The sequence below is a fragment of the Lagenorhynchus albirostris genome, chromosome 3, assembly GCF_949774975.1.
Source record: "Lagenorhynchus albirostris chromosome 3, mLagAlb1.1, whole genome shotgun sequence".
In the NCBI taxonomy this organism is placed as follows: domain Eukaryota; kingdom Metazoa; phylum Chordata; class Mammalia; order Artiodactyla; family Delphinidae; genus Lagenorhynchus; species Lagenorhynchus albirostris.
In genome coordinates, this window is record NC_083097.1 from 118449347 (window position 1) to 118471821 (window position 22475).

The 22475-nt window shown below is 38.5% G+C and overlaps 1 protein-coding gene across 2 annotated transcripts in view; it reads left to right on the top strand.

Moving 5' to 3' along the window:
* NDFIP1 (Nedd4 family interacting protein 1) overlaps window positions 1-13428 on the top strand; it is a 50675-nt gene extending 37247 nt beyond the window's left edge. Inside the window, exons 5-8 of one of the 2 annotated variants that reach the window (XM_060143872.1) lie at window positions 755-879; window positions 2819-2885; window positions 6026-6131; window positions 12392-13428. In XM_060143872.1, coding sequence (XP_059999855.1) covers window positions 755-879; window positions 2819-2885; window positions 6026-6129 — 296 coding nt within the window. In that variant the 3' untranslated portion in view covers window positions 6130-6131; window positions 12392-13428. The remainder of the gene's footprint in view (window positions 1-754; window positions 880-2818; window positions 2886-6025; window positions 6132-12391) is intronic. The other variant, XM_060143871.1, reaches the window with a different exon arrangement.
* The last annotated feature ends 9047 nt before the right edge of the window (window positions 13429-22475 follow it).

The window sequence follows — 22475 nt, forward strand, 5'->3', positions numbered from 1 at the left end:
CTTTCTCTTTGTCTTTTATTTCTGTGAATACCTATGCAAAATATAATTAAAGCAGTTTTGGGGGATGCTTCATTTTTACATGATCTAATAAGCTTCAGTTTTGCAATCTTCAAGGCCCCTTAGCATTCCTCCTACTCATTCCTGACCGTGGAATAGGAATTAAATGCCTTCGATGAATTTTATTTTACAAGCTTCTATTTTCTAATACATCAAAGTCAGCCCGATTTTTCCCCCTTGATGTTATTTTGCATTTAGGTTTCCATATGCCTGACTTGGAAGTGAGCAACAATTTCTTTAATTTACTGTATTAAAAAGATATGAAGCAAATGCAGTGCTTTTAGAGGTGACGTGTTACATAAGCTGTCAAAATTCATAGAAGCAGGAGGTGAATGACTTGAATCAGATTATTGGCGGGCACTAATTTAATGTTCAAATAATGTTTATTTACTCAGGTGTAACACATACAGTAAAGGGCACAAGTCATAAGTATTCAGTGTGGTGATATTAAGGCATTTTTGAAAGCGTATATAGCAGTAGATGTAATAATATAACACCTGATATCCAGAGACTGTGTTTTCTTGTTTGCTTTTGGGAGGAAGACAGAGGATGGATGTTTTGGGGAAGTGGGATAAGGGTTTTGGAGGGTGGGCTAAGCCATTTAAGCAGAAGCAAGTACAGAGGGCACCCTTAGGGCACTCTTGCTCCTTGGGTAACAGGACATGTCTGACCTCTTTTTTTCTCTTGGCTTTTACAGTGGCATTCCTCTTTAACTGGATTGGGTTTTTCCTGTCTTTTTGCCTGACCACTTCAGCTGCAGGAAGGTATGGGGCCATTTCAGGATTTGGTCTCTCTCTAATTAAGTGGATCCTGATTGTCAGGGTAAGTTGTGCAACAGTAATGATAGTCTGTAGAGAAGCAATAAGTAGAATAATTTTGAATATTTGATTTTTTTTATCTGCTTTTTGGAATCACTTAAAAATGATTTTTGATTTGTCTTTGTTCTGGTTTCATGAAATTGAACCTAGATCAGTTGCAGTTGGTTCATGCACCCAAGTTTTGTAGTCAAATCTAGTGAATATTGGTGGTCCAAGGGCATCCATCTGTCCTTGTTCACCAGCTGCTTTCTCTGTTTTTAATGTTTGTAATGTGATAATACATGTATTTGTTCTGAAATTAGTTGTTTTTATAATAAAAGAAAGACTCTGTCACCTCTCTGGTATCTCATCAAAAGCAGACATTCCTCTCGTTAATGCTACTGAAGTTTTAGTCTTTCTTCTCTCCTTCCCTCTCTTCTTTTCTCCCTCCTTCCTCCCTCCTATCCTTCCTTCCAGGATTGGTTATCAGTAGCATCATTGGTTATGCCATAATGTTTGGAGAGCCAAAACTGTTTAACTGTTTAACAAGCCCTACTCCATTAGGGGCCCTTATCTCTAAGGTAAATTAGAGAGAGATCTTCAGTGATGTAGGAGTTACCAGTTAGTTAGAATTGCATGAAGTTAATTTAAAGTTGTAAAATATCTAGTCTCTTAAAGTGTCCTCTGATTTCGGATAGGTTTACTGCCATGGTTAACTTTATATATAAAACCAATGTGTTTATCATAAATTGACATTAACTAATTAATGAGTGTTGACTGAGCATTGGAGTTTTTCAAAGTTATTTATTCTAAAGGAATTGTTAACGTTTTTAGAATTCCAGGTTCCTTAGAGAATCTGATAAAAGTTACATGCTTTTCTCCTAGATGGCTAATGTGTACTCACCTAAAACATGGACTTTAAGTTAAGAACTCAAGCCCTAAAGAGGTTTTTCATTCTTTCTCTATAAACCTTGTTATTTTATTAAGAAATAAAATACTGTATTTAATGCTCAAACTGTGCTAAAGTCCATACTGTGTAAAGCCTCCAATAAAAACAAGATCAAATTAGTTACCAATCTTTTTATTTTTACTAAACTTTTAACTGAATTGAATGAATCAGCTTGTATTAGTTAGGATGGCTTTTTGAGTAACAGAAAACCTAGCTCAAAATGGCTTAGAAAACAATGGGGAAACTTTATTTCCAGTGAAAATAAGTCCTGACATGGAGGTTAGTTAAATGTTTCACTGACATCATCGAGGACAGCTGACGGTCTGCTCAACATGTTAGTATAGCTGCTCCACCCTCAGGGTTAAGATGGCCAAGGCAGTTTCACGCATCACGTCAGAAACACAACAGTGTTCAACAGAAGAAAGGGAACTATTTCTTCTCCTCCTTTTCTTCTTAAGAGCTAGGAAACCTTCTCAGCAGCCCTCAGTTCCATTGGCCAGAATAACATTATGTGCTAGTCCCTGGCAAAGGAATGTGATCATCATGATGTATGTGACAAAAGTTTTCCAAGGTCAAGACATGGCTGGAGGCATAGGAACAAAATCAGGGATCATTAGAAAAGAGGTCAGATAGTTGGGTTTGGCACTGGGTAAGCAAAATGAAAGTTATCATCAAGACATATTTCTACAACGGAAAATAACGTGGGCAAAAAAAAAAAAATTTTTTTTTTAAAAACAAGCAGATTTGAGCACTTTCAAAACAAGGCGTATGTAAAGCCGAAAGCTATCATATTTCAAGATTGCTTTTCCATGAAAGAAAATATGTTTGCGTATATCATAATCATTTCAGATCTGTACTGTATAAAATACTTTCACTAACTTCTTAGAAATTTTTGTAAGAACTAAATGAATAGCATTAGTATACAAGATAAAATCTTGTGTTTTGTAAACTCTTAAGCTAAAATGTGAAATTATATCTGCTGAGGTGCTCTGAAGTATTTTGCTTTATTTTTCAGTTTTCCACTTACTTCCCTGGATATTTTGATGGTCAGTACTGGCTCTGGTGGGTGTTCCTGGTTTTAGGTAAGTGCTCTTAACAAAGACAAAGGAGAGGAAAGATTATGTTAAATTTTAGAAGTAAAATTACTTTTGTTAAGCCCTCATCTCACTTACTATACAGTAATATATTAGCAATAGTAAGTATAATTTTTAAAATATTTCAAGGATTAGGCTCTTGTCACCATCAGAGTAATATAAATGTTCATAGAACGTCTCTTAGTGGTGATAAATTTCTCTTAACCCGTCCATATACACTTCTCACATTTCCTGTGTAGCCAGAGGGGCACACTGATAAGATAACTTTATAGTCCATAGATCTGTTTTCCCCTTGTGAGTTATTGCCGCAAAGCATTCACAAGCTCAACCCCAAATTGCTTATAGGTATATTGTAACCAGCTGAACTACTCATGAGTGTATGTGGCCTATATTCAGTTGGATCTATCGGTAGAAAACAGAAAATGTATAACCTTACTAGACATAACTTCTGGAAGAACCACCAGAAGTTATGTCTAGTAAGAATTGGGGTTCCAGAATTCTTTAGTTTGCTGTTGTTGCGAATAAGAATTATTTTGTGATGAGAGGGAGGAATTTTTTTTAAAAAAATATACCAGCCATTTCAGGTTGTTGGTCTTCAGATTATACTTATTACTCTAAATTTTTATTTTAAAATCTTTTCTTCCAAGATATCTTAAAGCAAAGAAATGAGCAGTGTGGTGAATACTGTTGGTTTCCTCATTGTAGAGAAAATACATATGATACAGTAACAGACCATCATCACTGCTGTCATTTCTACAATAGCAGAGACATCCTGTAGCTGCTAAAGATGGTATAATTGCCTCACTCTGCTTCTGTGACATCATTTTCTCCTATCCTAACATTTCTCCTGTTTCAGGCCTTTTTGTTGTCTCCTTGATTAGGATCCTTTGTTCCAGGGCTGCTAATGGGTCTGGCTAGCACAGTGTAGAACCCATGCCTGACAGGTGCTTAATATATTCAGGACCTACCTGTTTTACCCAGGGTAATAGAGCCATGTATTGCTGACCCTAAATTTTACTTAGAAAATACAAGTCATCCATGATGCCATCCCCCACCTCCCCAGTAGCATCATCTGCTCTACTATTGGTCATTGGCATTCCAAGGAAAGAGAGAGGGTGATTTTTACCCCTTCCCTTGATTACTGAGAAACTTTTTTTAAAAGTGACCTACAGGAGAGTTACTTTAGAGGAGTAGTTCCTTGACTTGCTTATTCTCTAAACTGTACCTTTAAGAGAAAGTCTGACTCCTCATCTTCCCCCAAGCCGCCTAAAGTCCAAGCAAATCCTGAATAGACCAAAGAAGAGTCATTAAGCATAATTTTAGGTTGATTGTTGACAGCGTTGATAATTTAAAGAAATTTAATGGGCTGATTTCCTTCATATATTAAAGTTTCATGGGAGATGAATTTATAGTACTTGGTAATTCATCATTCTTGCTATCTTACTGCTTACTGATAAGCAAAAAGTAGTGAGACTTTGGATGTACTTAGTGTATTTGGATCCAGTGTTTGGGTCATTTTTGGAACCCCTTGCAGAGAGAACTTTTTTTTTTTTTTTTTTCCTGCAGAGAACAGGTCTGTACAAAGTTCTCAAGCTGGCAGCTCATAAGCTATAGCTAGCCTGCAGTTGTGGTTTGTATGTTCCACAGTTATTTTCAGAAGTTTTTTGTTGTTGTTGTTTTTGCGGTACGCGGGCCTTTCACTGTTGCGGCCTCTCCCGTTGCAGAGCACAGGCTCTGGACGTGCAGGCTCAGGGGCCATGGCTCACGGGCCTAGCCGCTCCGCGGCATGTGGGATCTTCCCGGACTGGGGCACGAACCCGTGTCCCCTGCATCGGCAGGCGGACTCTCAACCACTGTGCCACCAGGGAAGCCCCAAGAAGTTTTTTTTTTATTATTATTAGTTGTCTTCGCATGAAAATCAAGAATTTTCATATAAAATACCTGCATTTTTTAACCTTTCAAAATTGAAATGTCTAGCAAAACTGACCTATATTCATTCCCACATGGCACCCATCCTTTGACTGGAGCTGGCTTGTTGATTTTGGTGCCAAAAGGATGATGTTGTGCTCAGTGCTGATGATTCTTGGTTACTGCCAAAAATCATTTCTATTTGAGTACAAAGAGTCTTCTACTCCTTGAGTATATTTTAAAATGTATCCAAAAGAAAGTGATTGCTTAGAGCTGGGGAGATGGGAGGAGGGTAGGAAATGGGGAATGGCTCCTTAGTGGGTACAGGATATTTTTAGGGGCGACAGAGTTCTAAAATTGGATTATAGTTTTAACTGACTAAAAGCCAGTGAATCGTACACATTAAATGGGTAAACTTTATGGTGTGTAAATTATATCTCCATAAAGCTGTTTAAAAAAAATGTGTCTAAGACTCAGGGACCATCTCTGGAGGAGGAGGGCCGGGAGTATGTGAGCTACCATTGGAGGGGGCTCCTCACCTTCCCCGCTGACTCCTAAATTAAGAGTAGAGAAATACAGTTGAGAATATGAGAATTGCTGTAAAGGTAAGGGGAGCCTGACATCTAGTGGACAACATTATGTACTGTCTTTGGAAAAAAAGAAGCCCACAGCAAGAAAGGATGGAATTTTTTTTTTTGAGAAAAACAGTTTATAACCTCTCTAAAAAGAGTATATTATCTTGGAATACTTTTTTGGAACTCAGAAGGTAGCTTTTGGGAATTACCTGGTGGTCCAGTGGTTAGGATTCCACCCTTTCACTGCTGTGGTCGCAGGTTCTGTCCCTCGTTGGGGAACTAAGATCCCTGGAGCCGTGGGGCAAGGCCAGAGTTGGGGCAGGGGAGAGAAGGTAGGTTTTGATAATGCTTCTCAATGAGGCTTCCAAATGTAAATGTTTGGCCCCATCTTATTTTTTTTCCTTTTTAGACCACTTAGATTCTGAATGTGCAAAAGAGACTTTGTTTTGGCTCTTGAGATTATGTATTCTCATTGAGAAGTGGAAAATTTGGTGTGGAAATCCTTTGGAAATTTTAGAGGCAATTGTGTTTTGATAGTTTTTAGCAGAAAAATGATGAAGTATTGGTATCAGAAGGGATATTTCTGGGGAGTGGACTTAATATGGGAATTATAAACTCATTCTTGACTTCTCTTTTTTAAATTAGGCTTTCTCCTGTTTCTCAGAGGATTTATCAATTATGCAAAAGTCCGGAAGATGCCAGAAACTTTCTCAAATCTCCCCAGGACCAGAGTTCTCTTTATTTATTAAAGGTATTAAAGAAAAAAACTTTATTGTAGTCCCAGTGTAATCATGTGATACATTGCAGATGACTATTCAGGTTTAGAGTAGAGTGTACACCCTGCGGTAGGGGATATGGAGAAGGTAAGGAAGCCTTGTCTTTTAGTTTCTAGTTTAGTAAGGGGTGTTTCTATGAAAAAAACTATTAAAAAAGGCAAGTTAGAAAAACTGCCGAAGGAGAAAACATTATCTCATGTTTAGACAATGCAGAAGAGGCTCGACTGGGACTCAGGGTCCTAGATCTTTGAATCGTGAATCCCAAAGCCACTGCTGCCTGCAGTTTTACCGGTTCCAGAGGACTGTAGCGAGAAGGAGCCTCTCAGGCCTGATCACTCAGCTCAGTTATGTGGGGCCCTAAACCCCAGAGCTGACAGGACCATGAGTACTTTAGGAACTCCTTTTGCCTGGCCACTGACAAGCCCATCAAGGCTTCCGTCTTCTCAGGTTAGTCAGAGAGGCTTTGCTGATCCCTTTTCTTCAGGTTCCCATCCTAATGTTACCATTCTGGTGGTAGTGTCAAACCCCAGGAAAGGAAGGGGAGGAAAGGGCCTTTTCCCTTGCCTAGAACAGGAGGACTAAGCCTTGCCGAGGCTCTTTGGTTCACCCGTGGTTTTCCCCAGAGGCTGACTCCATCTTACATCACTAGCTACAAAAAGGAGGAGTTAGGGAATCTTGGGAAAGAGTACACCAGAGAGAGGCCTCTGGTTACAAGATCTAACCTTCGTGGAGTTGACTCTTTGTTACTTAAGACTGTTGAGGACAGGTGGGACCAGGCTGGTTGAAGGCCTCAAGCAAGGATTTGTGAAGGTTGTAGCAGTTGAGATAAACCTGAAATGATAGGTAGGAAGTGTAAATGATCGTGGAAATTGTTGGGTGGGGAAGCATTTCAGAGTCACCTAAGGCCAAGCATTGAATAGGAATAGAGGCAGAGAAGTTACGGAGCTGGCTTAAGGGACAGCAGTGTGATTGTAGCATAAAGGAGTGTTGAGGATTAAGGCTGGAAAGCCAGGCTGAGAAAGTGTTCTCAAATATCTTGAGCACTAAGCCCGTTTGCGGTGGAAGTGTTGAACTCATAGAGCAGCCCTTTAAACCCAGTGATGTGTTGGCTCAACACAAGGCTGACTCCATGTGAACATTAGTTTGTTCTGTATTTGCTGTTGGGTTATCATAGTTTATGTAAGTAATCATATGCTAAGAGTATAGTTCTCAGTTTTGAAGATTTGCGGTGATCTTAGCATGCAGAGTAGAGTTCTCAGTTTTGAAGATTCGTGGTGGTCTCAGAATATATGCTTCTAGAAAAGAAAGTACCGTATTTAATTTGCCAGGTGGTGAGATGGTATTGAAAGTTTTTAAGCAACAGAATAATGTGATGAGAACTACTTAAATGAAACAAAAATTTTTTCAAGCATGGCGTAATAGTAATAACTAATGTTTGTCAACTTTTTGATATATCAGATACTGTACTAAGCACTTTACATGTATAATTAAATGTTCTTACATAAGTAACAAAGGTTACAGTGACAGATAAGCTCAGATACTTGCATGGTAGAGTATATTCATAAGGCATTTCTTATAAAAGTTAAATAAAGCATGGAAAGAACTTAGGTTCTGTTGGTTAAAGTCAGTTTCTTCAAAGGAGCGTGGACTTTTATTTGAGAGATAATTTTAGCCATTAAGAGTACCACTTGTGTGTATGATTTTTTTTTTTTAAAAGAAAAGGAATGTTTTGTTGCATGTTTAAAATGTCCTGAGTGGTGTGTCCTGAATTTGAATTCAGTTACACAGTCTGGGCACAGATGGACACTGACACCACTGGCCTAGGTCCTAATGCCTGTGATGTGCCTGTTTGTGTCTGGGACATCCTAACTTTAAGAGGCTTGTCAGATATTTTGTGTGGTTTTATTGTAGTTAACCATTGTCATCTTTTTTCTTCCTCTACATATCTGATTATAATTTGTAGTTACTTCTAAGCCCTAGGTTTAACTCTTACCTACCATAGATTCAAAAGTTAATTCTTGGGCTTCCCTGGTGGCGCAGTGGTTGAGAGTCCGCCTGCCGATGCAGGGGACACGGGTTCGTGCCCTGGTCCGGAAGGTCCCACGTGCTGCGGAGCGGCTGGGCCCGTGAGCCATGGCCCCTGAGCCTGTGCGTCCGGAGCCTGTGCTCCGCAACGGGAGAGGCCACAACAGTGAGAGGCCCACATACCGCAAAAAAAAAAAAAAAGTTAATTCTTTGGGGTCGCCACAGTTCTTCTTAGGATGAATGCTTGAAATCACCTGCAGATTTCCCCTAATCCATTGGTGCCCAACATATCCTGAGGGGACAGATTCCTCCTGCCCTCCCTCCCTCCCTCCCTTTCTTCCTTCCTTCACAGATTCTATAGGTCTAGTCTAATGGCTTTGACTTTCTAAATGGAATGAGGCCACACGCTGTCTGTTCTCTTCATTCTTCAGTTAGAAGGCAATTTCAGGCTTTATTAGAGGATGCATACATTCTTGCTTCTAATACATGACAGGTTGACATGACAATACAGGTTGAGAGAAAGCCTGAACTTCTCAGTTTTCCTGTATTGTTAGGGACTTGGAGGGTTTTTTTTGTTTATAAAATTTGTTATTATTGTTTTGATTTTCTAAAACTTCTGAAATGCTTTATGGGTATATTCTAAATGTAAAACAGAGCATCTTTAGGGTTATGAGTTGAAGTAGGCAGCCCTTAGTTAAGTAATAATGCTGTTGCAAGGGGTAAAAGGATATTATAGACTTGGTGTTCTCTGTATTTTGGAGCCAGAGGCCTTACAGTGCTTTAGGCATTGTCAGAGACTTAGAGGTATATGAATAAAGTTCCCCAGTGGAGGGCATAGTAGGGTTTCTTTGCTTTCCTGTCTGACTTTGATATCCTAGTTGATTTGAAATTGTCCCAGACATGCCCAGAGGATTCAGAGCTCCAAATTAGGGGTTTAGGGACTTACAGCAGCATTTAGAATTTTAATAACTTCCTTACTAACTTTCAGTATCCCCAGAGGGAACCCAAAAAGCTGTAATATCTCATGGGACTGAATTTCCTTTGTCCATTTGACAGGGGTAAGAACTGTCCATCCAGATCCAAAAGTAGAATGTTTTCTTTCTCTAGTTCAGAGGAAATTTAGTTTAATTTAGTTTGAAGATGTACTAGAAAACCATCATGTAAGGTGTGAAGATTTTCTTTTCTTTCACCAAGACCTTTTACTTTCTTTACTGGAGGTATCACTAGTTAAAAGCTAGCTGTGGGCTTCCTTTTTGCCAGAAAGCCACAGGTAGGGAATTTCTAAAATAACTTTGCCATAGAGAAAAATAACTCAATTCCCGTGCTAAGATCTGGCACTGTACTAGAAAAAAGTGTAAGAATAGTGACTTTTCTATTTAGGCTGCCCAAAATATAGTACACACACACACACACCGTGAAATGACCTCAAAAGGCCTTCTTTCTAACCAGCCAAAGTAGATATTACAAGAGTTGAACACTAAAGCTCACGTACTACTATCATAGGGCAACTCTCAGGTTCCCTTTCAGAACTTATTTATAAGCTTATAAAGGAAATTTGAGTTCCTGCCTCACAGCAAAAAAAGCCAGAAGGAACTGCTAGAGCTGGGCACAGTGGCAGCAAGAAGTGTGTGACTGTGAGGAAGCAGGAAAAACAAAATGTTCCTTCTATGTTGTTTAAAAAGAAACAGATACCTTTTAGAAACGTCTTTATCTGAAATGGTCAAAAATGTAAAATGTCCATACTTTATCTTATTTACCAATGAACTGGAAAATAAATTTTTATGGAGTACCACTTCTTTTGATGCTGCCAGATAATTGAGGAGCTAGTTATAGTAACCGTAAGGTGGTAACACAGTTAACTGATAATCTAACACTACTGCAAAAGCACTTGTATATGTGAAGTATAATGGATCTTAAATTTGTTACTTTAACCACATCTGAAATAGGAGGGAAGAAAATTTGTAAGCCCTCGCGGCATTAATGAGATAGGGCCCTTCATAATTAAATAGTGATTGCTGTGACCTGGTGAGCTATACATATGAGGCATCAGATATCTTCTTAACTTTTTTCCACGTAGTGATAAGTGTTTTCATTTCCTTTTTTCTATAACCTTCCCCCTCCTTCTTAATACGTCTTTATTTTTAATTCACCTCAAGTTAGTTTCACTTATTTGGACTGTGTTGTAAAGTAGCAAGATAGTAGAAAATGTTTCCAGGGGAATTTTTGCTTAAAAAAAAAAAAAATCACACAGTGTCCTAGAAGAAATTGTTGTCTTCCTCTTGAAATTAAATGATCTGTAGGCTGTTGGATTCCTTTTGTTTCTGAAGTGATCTAATCTAAAGTTTAGTAATGATAGCCACAGTCCCTAAAACGTGGCATTCCATCACTGTTTTTGTAACAGCTTGTGAGTCAAGTTGATCAGAACAGGCCTCTGGGTCTTAGAGAGCAGTGAGTGCCTCTCTAGCAATCTTTTTCATTTGGAATTTGTATGGTGATTGAGATCACCCATTAGTAACCTATCTAGGACCTCTTAATGGATTTTTTTTTTAATATTATAGTTGATTTACAATGTTGTGTTAGTTTCAGGTGTACAGCAAAGTGATTCAGTTATACATATTCATACATCTGTTCTTTTTCAGATTCTTTTCCCATATAGGTTATTACAGAATATTGAGTAGTGTTCCCTGTGCTGTACAGTAGGTAGGACCTCTTAATGCATTTTTAATGTTTGTTGGGTGGCTCTGACTTTGAGGGATCTATTAAAACTAATTTGCCTCCGTGGAAGCAGCATGAACTAAAGAAAGTGGCCAGGTGAACTGTATCTGAACTGTATCTCATATTCTTGCAAAACTCTAGTGTTTTGACTTTATAGTAATCATTCTATCAGTTTTTATCTGTTAATGGAAAGTGGTAAAACTGAATTTACTTAGGCTTGTAGTGAGTGTAGCTAGCCTCATTGAAAAATCTCTATTTGACATCTGTCTACCAATTTTCTTTTTGGTTCTACTTGCCCTTCATGATTCCTTATATTCTTGTGTCTTTGTCCCTGCACATTCTGAAGTCTCCATGAAGAAAAGTTGCTCTTACGTCAATATCATTGGTTTACTTCAAATCAAAACACCAGTGTTAGTGAATTTGGGGTTTGGGAAATATTAAGTGTTCAAAAAGAACATGTTGATTTCCTCCAGTGTTGTAGCTTTTCTGCATCTTGCCAGCCTTTTAAAGACGTATACAGTAGTCTAATTAGAAAAGATACAGAAGGGCTGCTTGTGGCTTTTACAGTAATTTGGAAAGATGGAAAAGTGAGCTAGGGGCCTATGTATGAGCCCATCCAACTCTCTTCTGGTATAGGGTATCACAGTGTAGTTTCTCAATAAATATTTGTTAAGCTGTTAATATATCTCTTTAGAGTATTTTTTTTAGCAGTAATATAGGGAGTTATTTGTATTTTTTCCATTATTTCCATGAGAACCAAACCAATTTATATGCCAAAACAAAAGTGCCTTAGAGTATTAGATGAAAACTGCATTTAACAAAATAGATGGACATCATTTTGAGAGTATTTATTTTAGTCATGTATATTGCTTTTTAAAAATTGGGGCTATATACAGTCCCCCCACCCCGAGATACATGCCCCAAAATACAGTCACTTTTTTTCTAATTGATTGGAAAAAGTACTTGTGGTACCTGTGAGTTTATAGTTGTTTCCTAACTTTGCCCTACTTCAAGTATAGACTGATATCACTGGCATCCTTATTGGAAATCTTCCTCCTGTGAGATTTGGCAGAATTGGCAGGGTAAACAGCTTCGAGTGTGTGTGGAAAATTACCTATGCATTTGGATTCTACTGTGTCTTTGTCCCCAAATTTCAGTCATTGCTGTTGAGGTTAAGTGTAGGATGAAGTGCTACTTGAATTCTGTTCTTTTGTTAGGAGGTTTAGAGAGAGAGAGAGAGAGAGAGACCCCTGACCTCGTGGGTTTTAAGAAAGCATTCAAGTTCTCTCTAGTTCTACAGTCCTTTATAACTTTAAGAACCAAAAATGTAACGTTTATTGAATACTATGATGTCAGTGTATAGTAATCTTAAAGCTATGTAAAAATGTACTTCTTGTGTCTCCAGACATCCTGCCTTCTTTTGTGACTACATCCTTCTTTTAGCCAAAATAACAACTTAACCAGAGTTTCAATATTCAATATCCTTCTCTGGCAGATGTTTTCTGGCAGAGGCCTTCCTGCGTTTATGAATTCTCTCCCAAGAAGCAAGAGAACACCTGCAGGAAGTGAATCAAGAGGCGGAACACAGAGGAATAATCACCTGCTTTAAAAAAATAAAGTACTGTTGACAAAGATCATTTCTCTCTATTTGTTCCTAGATGTAAAATTTTAATAGTTAATGCAAAATTCTGTAATCATTGAATCATTAGTGGTTAATGTTTGAAAAAGCTCTCGCAATCAAGTCTGTGGTGTACTAATAATGCCTTATCTATTTGTAGTCATTTTAAATAGCATGAGCCTTGTCCCTGTAGTCAGTAGGGGGCAATCTTGCTTTATTCATCCTCCATCTCAAAATGAATTTGGAATTAAATATTTTAGTGTAAGATATGTACAATGCTGGCCATTTAAAAAAGGGGTTTTCTCAAAAGTATAACTTTTGTTATGACTGCATTTCTGCACATAATCCATTTTGCTGTTAAAATTAATCTAGAAATTTATTTAATTGTACTGTGAACACCTAGAAACAAAATCATAGTGCAAAATACATTTAAGGTGTGGTCAAGAATATGTTCTTAATTGGTAAATGATAAGCATTAATTTTTTATAGTCTGTATTCTAATTTTGCTGTACCTTATTCTGTTGTGTACCTAAGGGATTGTAAAGGTGTTATCACTGTATAAAATAGAAAGGACAAGGACAAATGCAGCATAATTACTAATAAAATGCAATTGGTGATACTTTCTGTGATTAGAATCCCTACCCCTTTTTTTTCTTTTTCTTTTGTCTCCTGATGATTAGGCCAGGGGCTAGGAGTAGGGAGGGGATTAGTTACCAGGAGCAAAGAAAGAATTAGCTTGGAACTTTTGAGATGATCCCTAACATACTGTACTACTTGCTTTTACAATGTGTTAGCAGAGACCAATGTGTTATAGTGTAGAGTGATGTGCTTTCTACCAAGTGGTATTCACCCTGGTTTGGTATGTTAAAGCTGTAAATACAACAGAACATTAATAAACGTCTCTTGTGTAGCAACTTTTGCTGTGGATTAGTGTTTAATATCTTGGTTTGCACTTGTTAATTGCTAAGGCAGTTTTTTCTGATCTTCATATAGATTGATACAGAATCATTCAGTAAACAGAAAAGAAATTGGTCTTGGGCCAATTTTTCAGCAGGGGAAGTTTCTTTCATATCATACTCAATATATTCCCTAAAATATATTAGTTCTTCAAAAGATAATGGGTTAAAATAGGGAGGAATTGTAGAGCTCTTAAATCATTCTGGAATTCCCAATTATGCTTCATTTTTTAGACATAATCTCAGATAATTTATTTCCAATGTTTTCTGCGTGTTTCCTGCATTTGCCCTTTTTCTCAGGTGAACACAGCCAACTGGTTTAAGTCCTATGAGCATCCAGTTGAAGCTAAAAATGTCTCATTCCTCCTGATTTCTATTTTTGTCTCAATTGTGTTAAATTTAGAGACCAGTGGTTCTTACAATATCAGTCATTTGATATTTTCCACCTCTTCCACTTATTCAAAATATGAAGAAAAAAATGTAGCAAGATGGTCCAATAACTACACAAACCAGCACTAGCTTGGTATGATACCTGCAGATATTCATTTATCTGCTGCATGTGAACATCCAGGATCAGCTTAGGAAGTCTGTTCAGGGGTGTCAGTATGTAGTGCACAGAAATGTACATTATTTGAAAACCAAGCAGGAAAACAGTGCCTCCTGGATCAACGTTTCAGTGATCATTCATTCTAACTCGTTTATTGATTACTATAAGTAATAGTATAGTATGTTTCTGTTTAAAAGTTGTATTTTACAATAGATTAGTGGGGCAGGGTTTGAAAGTCTCTGAAGATTTTTTATATTTTGAATTAGATTATACCAACAATGTAGTTTGGAGGAGTTTATAGCCTATCGTGTTCTATGTTTCAGAACGAAGATCTCTCTAAACAGTCTGAATAAATTTGGACATGTACAACAGAGAGAACTATTTAAATTATCTTACAGGACCAAATAGAGGGGCCCTAAATCACATGAACTAAAACATTGTAGTCTCACTTTGTGTTTATTCTTTAGGTCCTGTGCCTTATTTGGCTTTGTATATTTGAGGACTGAAATATCTGGAATTCTTATTTCTGCATATTTGGTGGTCCTTAAGACTCTGTCATATGTAAACCTACAGTTTGCTTTGCTTTAAAATTAATTAGGAAGGTGATTTCTCTCCTTTTAATGTTCTAAAGATTAACGTCTTTGTAGATATATAAAGTTGGTACCATATGTTACCTAGAGGCCTTACTGTTAGGGTGGAAATGTTTATCCTGCACTGTTACTTTTTATTTTTGTCTTTCATTCTTTTCTGTCTCCCTTTGGTAGGTTCATTATTAAGAATAACCCTTTCAGATAAAGGAGGAGTGTTTAAATTATTTGAAAGGGGATACTGAGGAACCACTGTTATTTGCGTAAGGTTATGGAATAAACTGGCTTTGACCTTGGGCTAGGGGACAATTGGGTCTCATCCATGACTACAGAGGTAGGTCCCTCATGTCTCTTACTTGTTGCTGCCATTTGGAATGATACAAACTAAGCAATCTGACTTGAGCTGTGTCCCACTGTGAGTCATTTGTAACCCAGATGAAATTTCTTTTCACCTTCATTATATTCTTATACTATGTTTAAGGGAAGAAATAACTCCTGAAAGGGAGTTTCAGGGCCAAGTGATAGTTCAAGTTAAGTGGTTGCCTGAGGTGGCAGGGTTCTAGGTGAGAATCAGGAAAAATATACACAGCAAATGGAGTGTTGGCCTCAGCTTTGAGTCCAACCCTACCACCTCTTCTGGATGTCTGACCTTCTTGAAGGGTTGGAATAGTAGATGTTGAAAAATCACTTGGTCCTGACGATGCTGGTAAAACACCGATGATCAAATTTTAACTTAAAACATGCCAAGAATAGACATAGAACTGTACGTTATGTACAGTATGAGGGAATAATTTATGAAAAAGCAGTGTGGCCCCTACTACCTACCTGAATCTGGTTCTTGGTGAAACCTCAGTGATGAATACAGGAAAATCATGTGCAAGATGTAGCTTAATAATTTTCAGGTTCTGCTGATGTTTTTTAGCTCTTTAGATTTTCACCTTTTCAGGCTTTCTGAAGATGATTTGAAGGGTGATGAGAGGCATAACAAAATGCACACGTTTCTGTAGATGGTTTGTGGGTTTAAAAAAATCTTGTTTCACATATCTTTAAGCCTAAATAGCATTTATAAAGTCTGTAAGGCCGATAAGGTGGATGGAGTGAGAGCGTTTGCTAAACCACCAAAGGTAGGTACTCGAGGTTTAACTTTCCCTTTGCATATACTGTACGCTTTTGTACAGTGGATGGTTGTGCTCATTTAGAGCACCCACAGAAAGTGCTCTGTGACAGGGAACTTCTGTGTATTGGTTCTCTGTAGGCTCTGCTGCTAAAATGGAGGACATCTCAAAGCAAGACACCAAGAATTCTTGAAGGGGAGGATAAGTTCAGGTTGAGCGTAAAAGACTTTCAGGAGGAAAAGAGTTACAGAAACTAATTTTGTGTCATTCTAAAAAGGGGCTCTTTTATTACCCAGTTTACTCCTTACAACTTTCTTACTTACAACTTTATGGCCTATAGAAAGACCTGCTCTTTGGACAACCTAAATGGAGAGCTGTCCTCCTGAAGGACAGTTTCTCTGACTAGAAATTGGAAATAGTCCTATCTACTGCCTGGCATTTTGATCCCCTCAGCCCTCCAGTTATTCTCAGAATTTGTCACTTGTAGAATAGATACATTACTCAAGTTTTGGTTTGATGCCTGTTTTGCTGAAAAGTCTTGTTTTTTCTTTACCAAAAAGCATTGTGTTCTGATTTTGAGAGTTTTAAGTCAGTTGGCAAATTAATAAGATGTAAACTGAAATGCAAATCTATTAAACCTGAGTATAGAATATATGAAATAAAGAGAATTCTCTTGCATTTATGCAGGATTTCATCCAGGTCAGAAACTGAGATGTAGTTGTATGAAACAGACATCTCCCAACCCTGCTTTGTATGTTGTTCATCCTGCTCTAAAGTGAATAGTTGTTATCATTTATGTGAGAAATGAAATGTTTCATAAGCTTTTTCCCATCCATATGTGATTGCAGGTTAATAGACAGCAAAACAGAGAAAAATGGTTTCCTTAAATCTTACAAAGATTAGTGCTGGAGTGCTGAGAAGACGGTATTCATTGTTATTCATTAGTTGACTGGAAGGTTCATCATTGGGTCAAAAACCTAAAAAAAAACCATCTCAAATAGAGAAGGTGATTTCTTGCCGCAAAGCATCATCAGCTAAACTACAGAATTCAGGAAGTGCTGCCTTCTGACTCTGAAACCCAGCCTGACTCTTTTCTGAAATTCATCCCAAGCTGCACTCATTTTTCACCATGCTAGTTAAGGTTTGCAGTCACATCCCCTACTGAGAGCTGCTTCCCCCATTTAAGCCCATTACTTCCTGAGTCAAGGAGAGAGGATTGGAGCAACCTATCATCATAACTCGGCTAGAGTTACACTTGATGAAACATTCTTTTTTTCATTTGCACAACAGTCCAAAATGCCTAAAATGTTCCCTTAAAGTGAGGTTTTAGAAAGAATTTTGCCATCTGTTTCCTGATTCCACATCTTTATTTTGACAGAACATTTCTCAGGCCGTATTTGGCAGTCACTAGGTTTAGATGTCATTCTGGTCATTTTAGTATGTTGTTTTTTTCTCTGATTATTGACATTGAGGATTTTTATATTCATGATTTATTTCCAGTTGGTATTTTAACTAGGATTGCAGATAAATTACTAAGCGAGCCACTGGATGGATCAATATTTTCAGCAACTCTTTTATCACTAGCATCACTTGGTACTTACTATATAGTTCTTTTAAAAAGTGGGCACTGGTGGGCTAAAGAATCAAAGTTAGCAGTCCATTTTTTCTAGGTTTGGCTCAATGACTCTCAAACCCTAGATCTCTATAAATCACGGTCATGTGTATGAGAAAAGCCCTTTTTGGGGTAGTTGTATGTATTTTCCCTGTGGCTGTATGTGTGGGATGCGTTTTAATCTGTATGTAGGTCTCCCAACTAATTTTGACCTTAAGCCCTTCTGTGATACAGCAGTTTTCAAGATTTAGGTATTGAAACTAAACTTGTGTTTTTCTAATCCCCATCCTGTAGAATTTATAAATGGTCAGACTTGGTTCCTGCTGCAGTTACACAGAGCTTCCAAATAAGGATAAGGGGTAAGTACTCATCTCCAACGTTCACTTTCCATAGAAGAAACCTGCAGAGCATGTATACCTACGCTTAAAATTATGAGTTAATTTTTCATTAGGGTATTTTCATGGCATCGATTTTTGGGTGAAATGAAGAGTTATTTTGTCTTCATGTAGATCTTCTCAAAGCTCGTGGCTACCATAGTTTCTTCTTTTTATGGCAAGACTATGGGAAGGAATGTGTCTGCAGAGCAATGGGGAAAGGCCATAAGGAAAATGATTTCCAAATACTTGGCTGGCTAAGAGTGATTGTGGACTCTTCCTTGGAGGTCTTTAAAAGTAGGGTCGATCCTCCTCTGGAATGGTTTAAGGGTAAAGGAAAAGGAGTGGATTAGCAGGCCCCTTAAAGTCCCTCAGAGCCCTAGAGGTTTGTATGTGGCCCATGTCAGTGACAGATGGAACAGTAAGTTCGACAGATGTCACGTCTGCCATTCCCAGGCTGTGCTCTCTTTAATGTGGTGACCTTCTGTGAGCACTGTCCTAAATAGTCTGCAAGAGGGAAGGGAGTGTGTCTAAACTTCTGGGAAACCTAACTTGGGTGGCTTATTACCTACTGCTACCTTTTATATTAAGATCCAGTTATCAAAAAAGTTACACTTTGTCAGAATCCCAAAACAAGGACTCAAAAAAGCACCCTCTAGTTTCTGCAGTCATTTTCAACCTTTGTTATATTCTGAAGGAATTTGGTTTAGATGGCATTCCCTAATGTTACGTTTAAGAATCTTTTTCCTAAGGGACCGTGGGAGGAAGAAAGAAAGAAGATTAGGTGGGTAAGGAGGGCCCTGGAGGAAATGAAGTCTGATTTGTTAAGAAGAGAGGGGACCTGTGGAAGAGTGTAGCAAATCGGTTCCTTTTGTTCTTTGCTTCTGCTTTAATCCTTTAGACTCACAGGATAAGATTGCCAGCTAATTGCTAGGAGCCCCCTATAAAAGAGGATTGGCCTAAATTGGAGAATAAATTTAAAGACTGACTAAAGGTTTTTTTTTAAATCCCTCCTTTATTCGGGTCACTTTTCTTTAGATGTGATTATGTCTCCAAGAAGTGGTTGGATACCTTCTTGAGAGGTTTTCTTAAAAAAAGAAGTCTGAAATTCCAAAGACTACCCCCACCTCCACTGTAGGATTTATGTAAGCGTATGATGAACTAAATTCACTAGACTGTAGTTTAAACTTAAAAAATAAAAAGACTAATGTGTTTTATGGTGGCATTTTTATACAAGCGGCTCATTGGTAGAAGTACGTTGACCATTTTAAAGTGCAATTTGATCTTTTAGGGTAAGACGTTTAAATTCTCTGAGTACAGACACTATACTTAGGACAAATTATTATGTTTGTAACTTGGTGCCAATCTCAATCGTGTCTTCATTGGGTGCTTATTTTCAAATAGTACCTGATCCATTCAAAAACAATATACTAAAAATTGTCACTAAAAACATATCAAATTTTAATAGTAAGGCATGGATACTTTTACTGCCTTTTATTTATTGCCGGGTGTATTTTATTAGAAGGAAAGGTAAATAAATGTGTTTTGCAGAAAATATGTAGCGCAAGTCAGCTCCAGTAGCAGTTATTATTTTTTAACTAGATGGTGGAGCATTACACACTTAGTTTATTAGTGACCTTCCCATAAAACTTTTAGGAACACAGGGCAAAACAGAGCTCATAAGTTTACCCAAGCTGGCCCTCTAGAGCACTGCTTTAGTGACATCAGACACCTGAAGGGAAGCCAAGACACCTTCCTGCATCTTCACATCCCAAGTGGCCTTGGCTTCGCCTCCATCTACGTATTTTATTCCCCTCAGAAAGAATTACAGGTGAAATTTAGACACTCACCTGTGTGTTAGAAGTGATAAAGTCCACCTTCTGAAAAATATAGTTTCTGTATATTATACATACTTTTGATCTGGACTTTTAATTTTTATTTGTTGTAAACCACTGTATTGAGATAATGATTGAATACAAAAAGCTGTACGTATTTAATGTGTACAACTTGATGAGTTTGGAGATAAGTATACAGTGACACCATCGCCACAGTCTGTGCCGTGAACCTCTCCATCACCTCCAAAAGTTTCTTCTTTTGTTATTAGTATTATCTTTTTTTTTTTTTGATGATAAGAACGCTTAACATAAGATCTACCCTCTCAGCAGGTTTTTAAGTACACAGCAGTGTTGTTAAATTACGGCCACTATGCTGTGCAGTAGATTGCTGGGACTTACTCATAATGGAAATGCTCCGGCTTCTTGAATATAGATGTTTTAGGCCTTCATTTGATAAATTAATTTCTATTAGCTGATTATGATGTGTATGACCCTGTGCTGGCTATAGGGTATGCAAGATTTGTGCATGGGAGCCCCTGGGCACAAGGAGGTTCTGGTGAGGGAGAGGGCAGGGCATAAGACAAAGTGCTTTCCTGTCCAAGAAATCATAATACACCATCATTTTCTCTGCCTTATTTGCATAGAGGTGTAAGAAGGTTTTTGCATTTTTCAAGTTGTGATGACCTGCCCCTAACTTAGTTTTCACCAGAAGAGCACCAAAGTCTTCCTAAAACCAATACCCTCCAAGGAAAGAGAGATTCCTACCACCTGAAGAAGCCAGGCCCCAAAGGCCTAGAAGGATGGATGGGAAAGCATCTCAGGGCGTTTGTGAGGCTGGGACCTGGAAAACCACTGCGAGGGGAGATGTGCGCATGTGTCCATCCCACGGGGCCGGAACCCTTGCTCCCCACTTGCCAGCTTTGTTGTCTTAGGTCATTCACTTGGCCTATCCAAACTTTGGTTTTCTAATCTGTGTTCCAGAATCTTTTCTCACGGGGCTGCTTTTAGTTCTAAATGGGATAATGTAGTTAAAGGGCCAGGCACTTAGGAGACAGCTCTTTACAGCTCTCCAGCCAGCTCCAGGACAGGACGTTAAAAACCCCAACCTATCATTCAAACCCAGGCATTCATTTCCTTCTGAGGACCACATAGCTTTCATAAATTCTGCCTTTCCTCATTCCTTCCTTCGTCAAGGCTGTCATTAGACCATCCCTGACAAATCAAACCGCTCTTTTCTACCTAAATTCCTGCTGCCCAGATGAGAGTATGACCTACTCTTGCTTTTCTGGTAATACCATCATGTGTTTCTGTAGGCCCTTATATTTATATCCATGTTCATTTGATCCTCACAGATTACTATAAAAGGGATCATTGCGCATTCTTTACCGCCAAGCCACCCCGGCAAATAATTTTTCATCACTCAGTCACATCAAAACACTGTATAAAGCCAATAAACTCTGATTCTCATTTCCTGAGTTCTGTAGGCTGAAATTCTCGCCTCCTTTTTTCTTGGGCCATTTGTATTATATGACAAGATTTGCCGTACACTATCTTTGTGTGGATTTACGTCTTCAAAGCGTCCTTTGAACTTCTTATCCTTCGCTTGTTTCTTTCTGCGCTCACCTTAAGTTCTTCGCTATGTTCCCTGCTCTTCACCAGACCTCCTTACCTGCCACTCTGTACCTCCCCTAACAAGGTTTCCAGTACTTTAGATCACTCTATTTGGCTTTGCCTTTTCCTGAACCAAATCCCTACCAGTCTCTTCTCTCCCGCCGTAGAGAGGACCATCTCCTCGGCGGTCCCCTCACCCTTTCCTTTCTCTACATCTTGCCTAGGCCACGGCAACTCTAGTTACTTTCTGCCTTCTTTACCTTCCTGCTTAGCCCCACCGGACAAGAAGATCACATGCTTTATTTTCCTTCCTGAGCCCGCCAGTTAGGATTCCTGAATGCCCCCAGGTAGGTGTTTCCAGCAAATCCAAGCCCATCCGGTACGCCTGCCTGTTTTCTCCTTTCATTTGGGACCTGGGGAGATTTGCACAGATGAGGCCTTTGTCACAGTGTCCCCACACTCGCCTCTTCTCCATACCCCTCTGTGTTAGTTTGGTTTGGTCATTAAACAGAAGACATCGGGGTGTCTTCCGCTCACTGTTCCTCCTTTCCCTACATGTACACAGATGACTTCTGCATGCAGCTCTGGAAGCTGTGGTCCCTATGGAAAAGTGCCTGGCAGTCGGCTAGCCCTCATCTTCACAATCCTCTCTATGTTCCTGAACCATCTTCCAAGAAATACTAGGATTCTGTGTTTTTATTTGGAATTTTATCTTCTAAAACTATCTTTAACCGTTAAAAAATCGAATAGAATGTCTTTATTGAAATGTGTATGCAACCAGTACACATTTGTGCTCTCATTTAGAGACCTACGTGGAGCAAGGATTAAAACTGAACCTATAAATGAATTTATTCAATAGAAGCAATGTTTTATCTGCTTTATAGATGGGGGTTTCAATAAGATTTTGTTTACAAAAAGTGTTCCACAGCCGGAAAAAAGGTTTGAAAAGCACTGCCCCAAATCATCTCTCACTGTGCCTGAAACTATCAGACCGTCATACATTTTTCCCCCCTTGATCTTACAGGGGTTTCAAAAATACCCTGATTTTGCAAAAAAAAACCAAATCTAGAAATCAACTCTAATCCCACTACCCCCCAAAAGCAACTGTTTTGAGGGGTGGTTTCAGCCTTGTTTTTGTGGCTTTATCATTTTTACATAGTGTAGTACTAGCCACCAGTATAGTCTGGTGAGATGAGGTCTCTTATTAAGCCATTCTGGTCATGTTAGACATTAAAAAGAAATTTTTTACAGTCTTCTTGCTACAGTGGAGATTATCTTGCTTTGTCCTGCTTTTCGACGAGTTCTGATGAGTCCTAAATGGTTA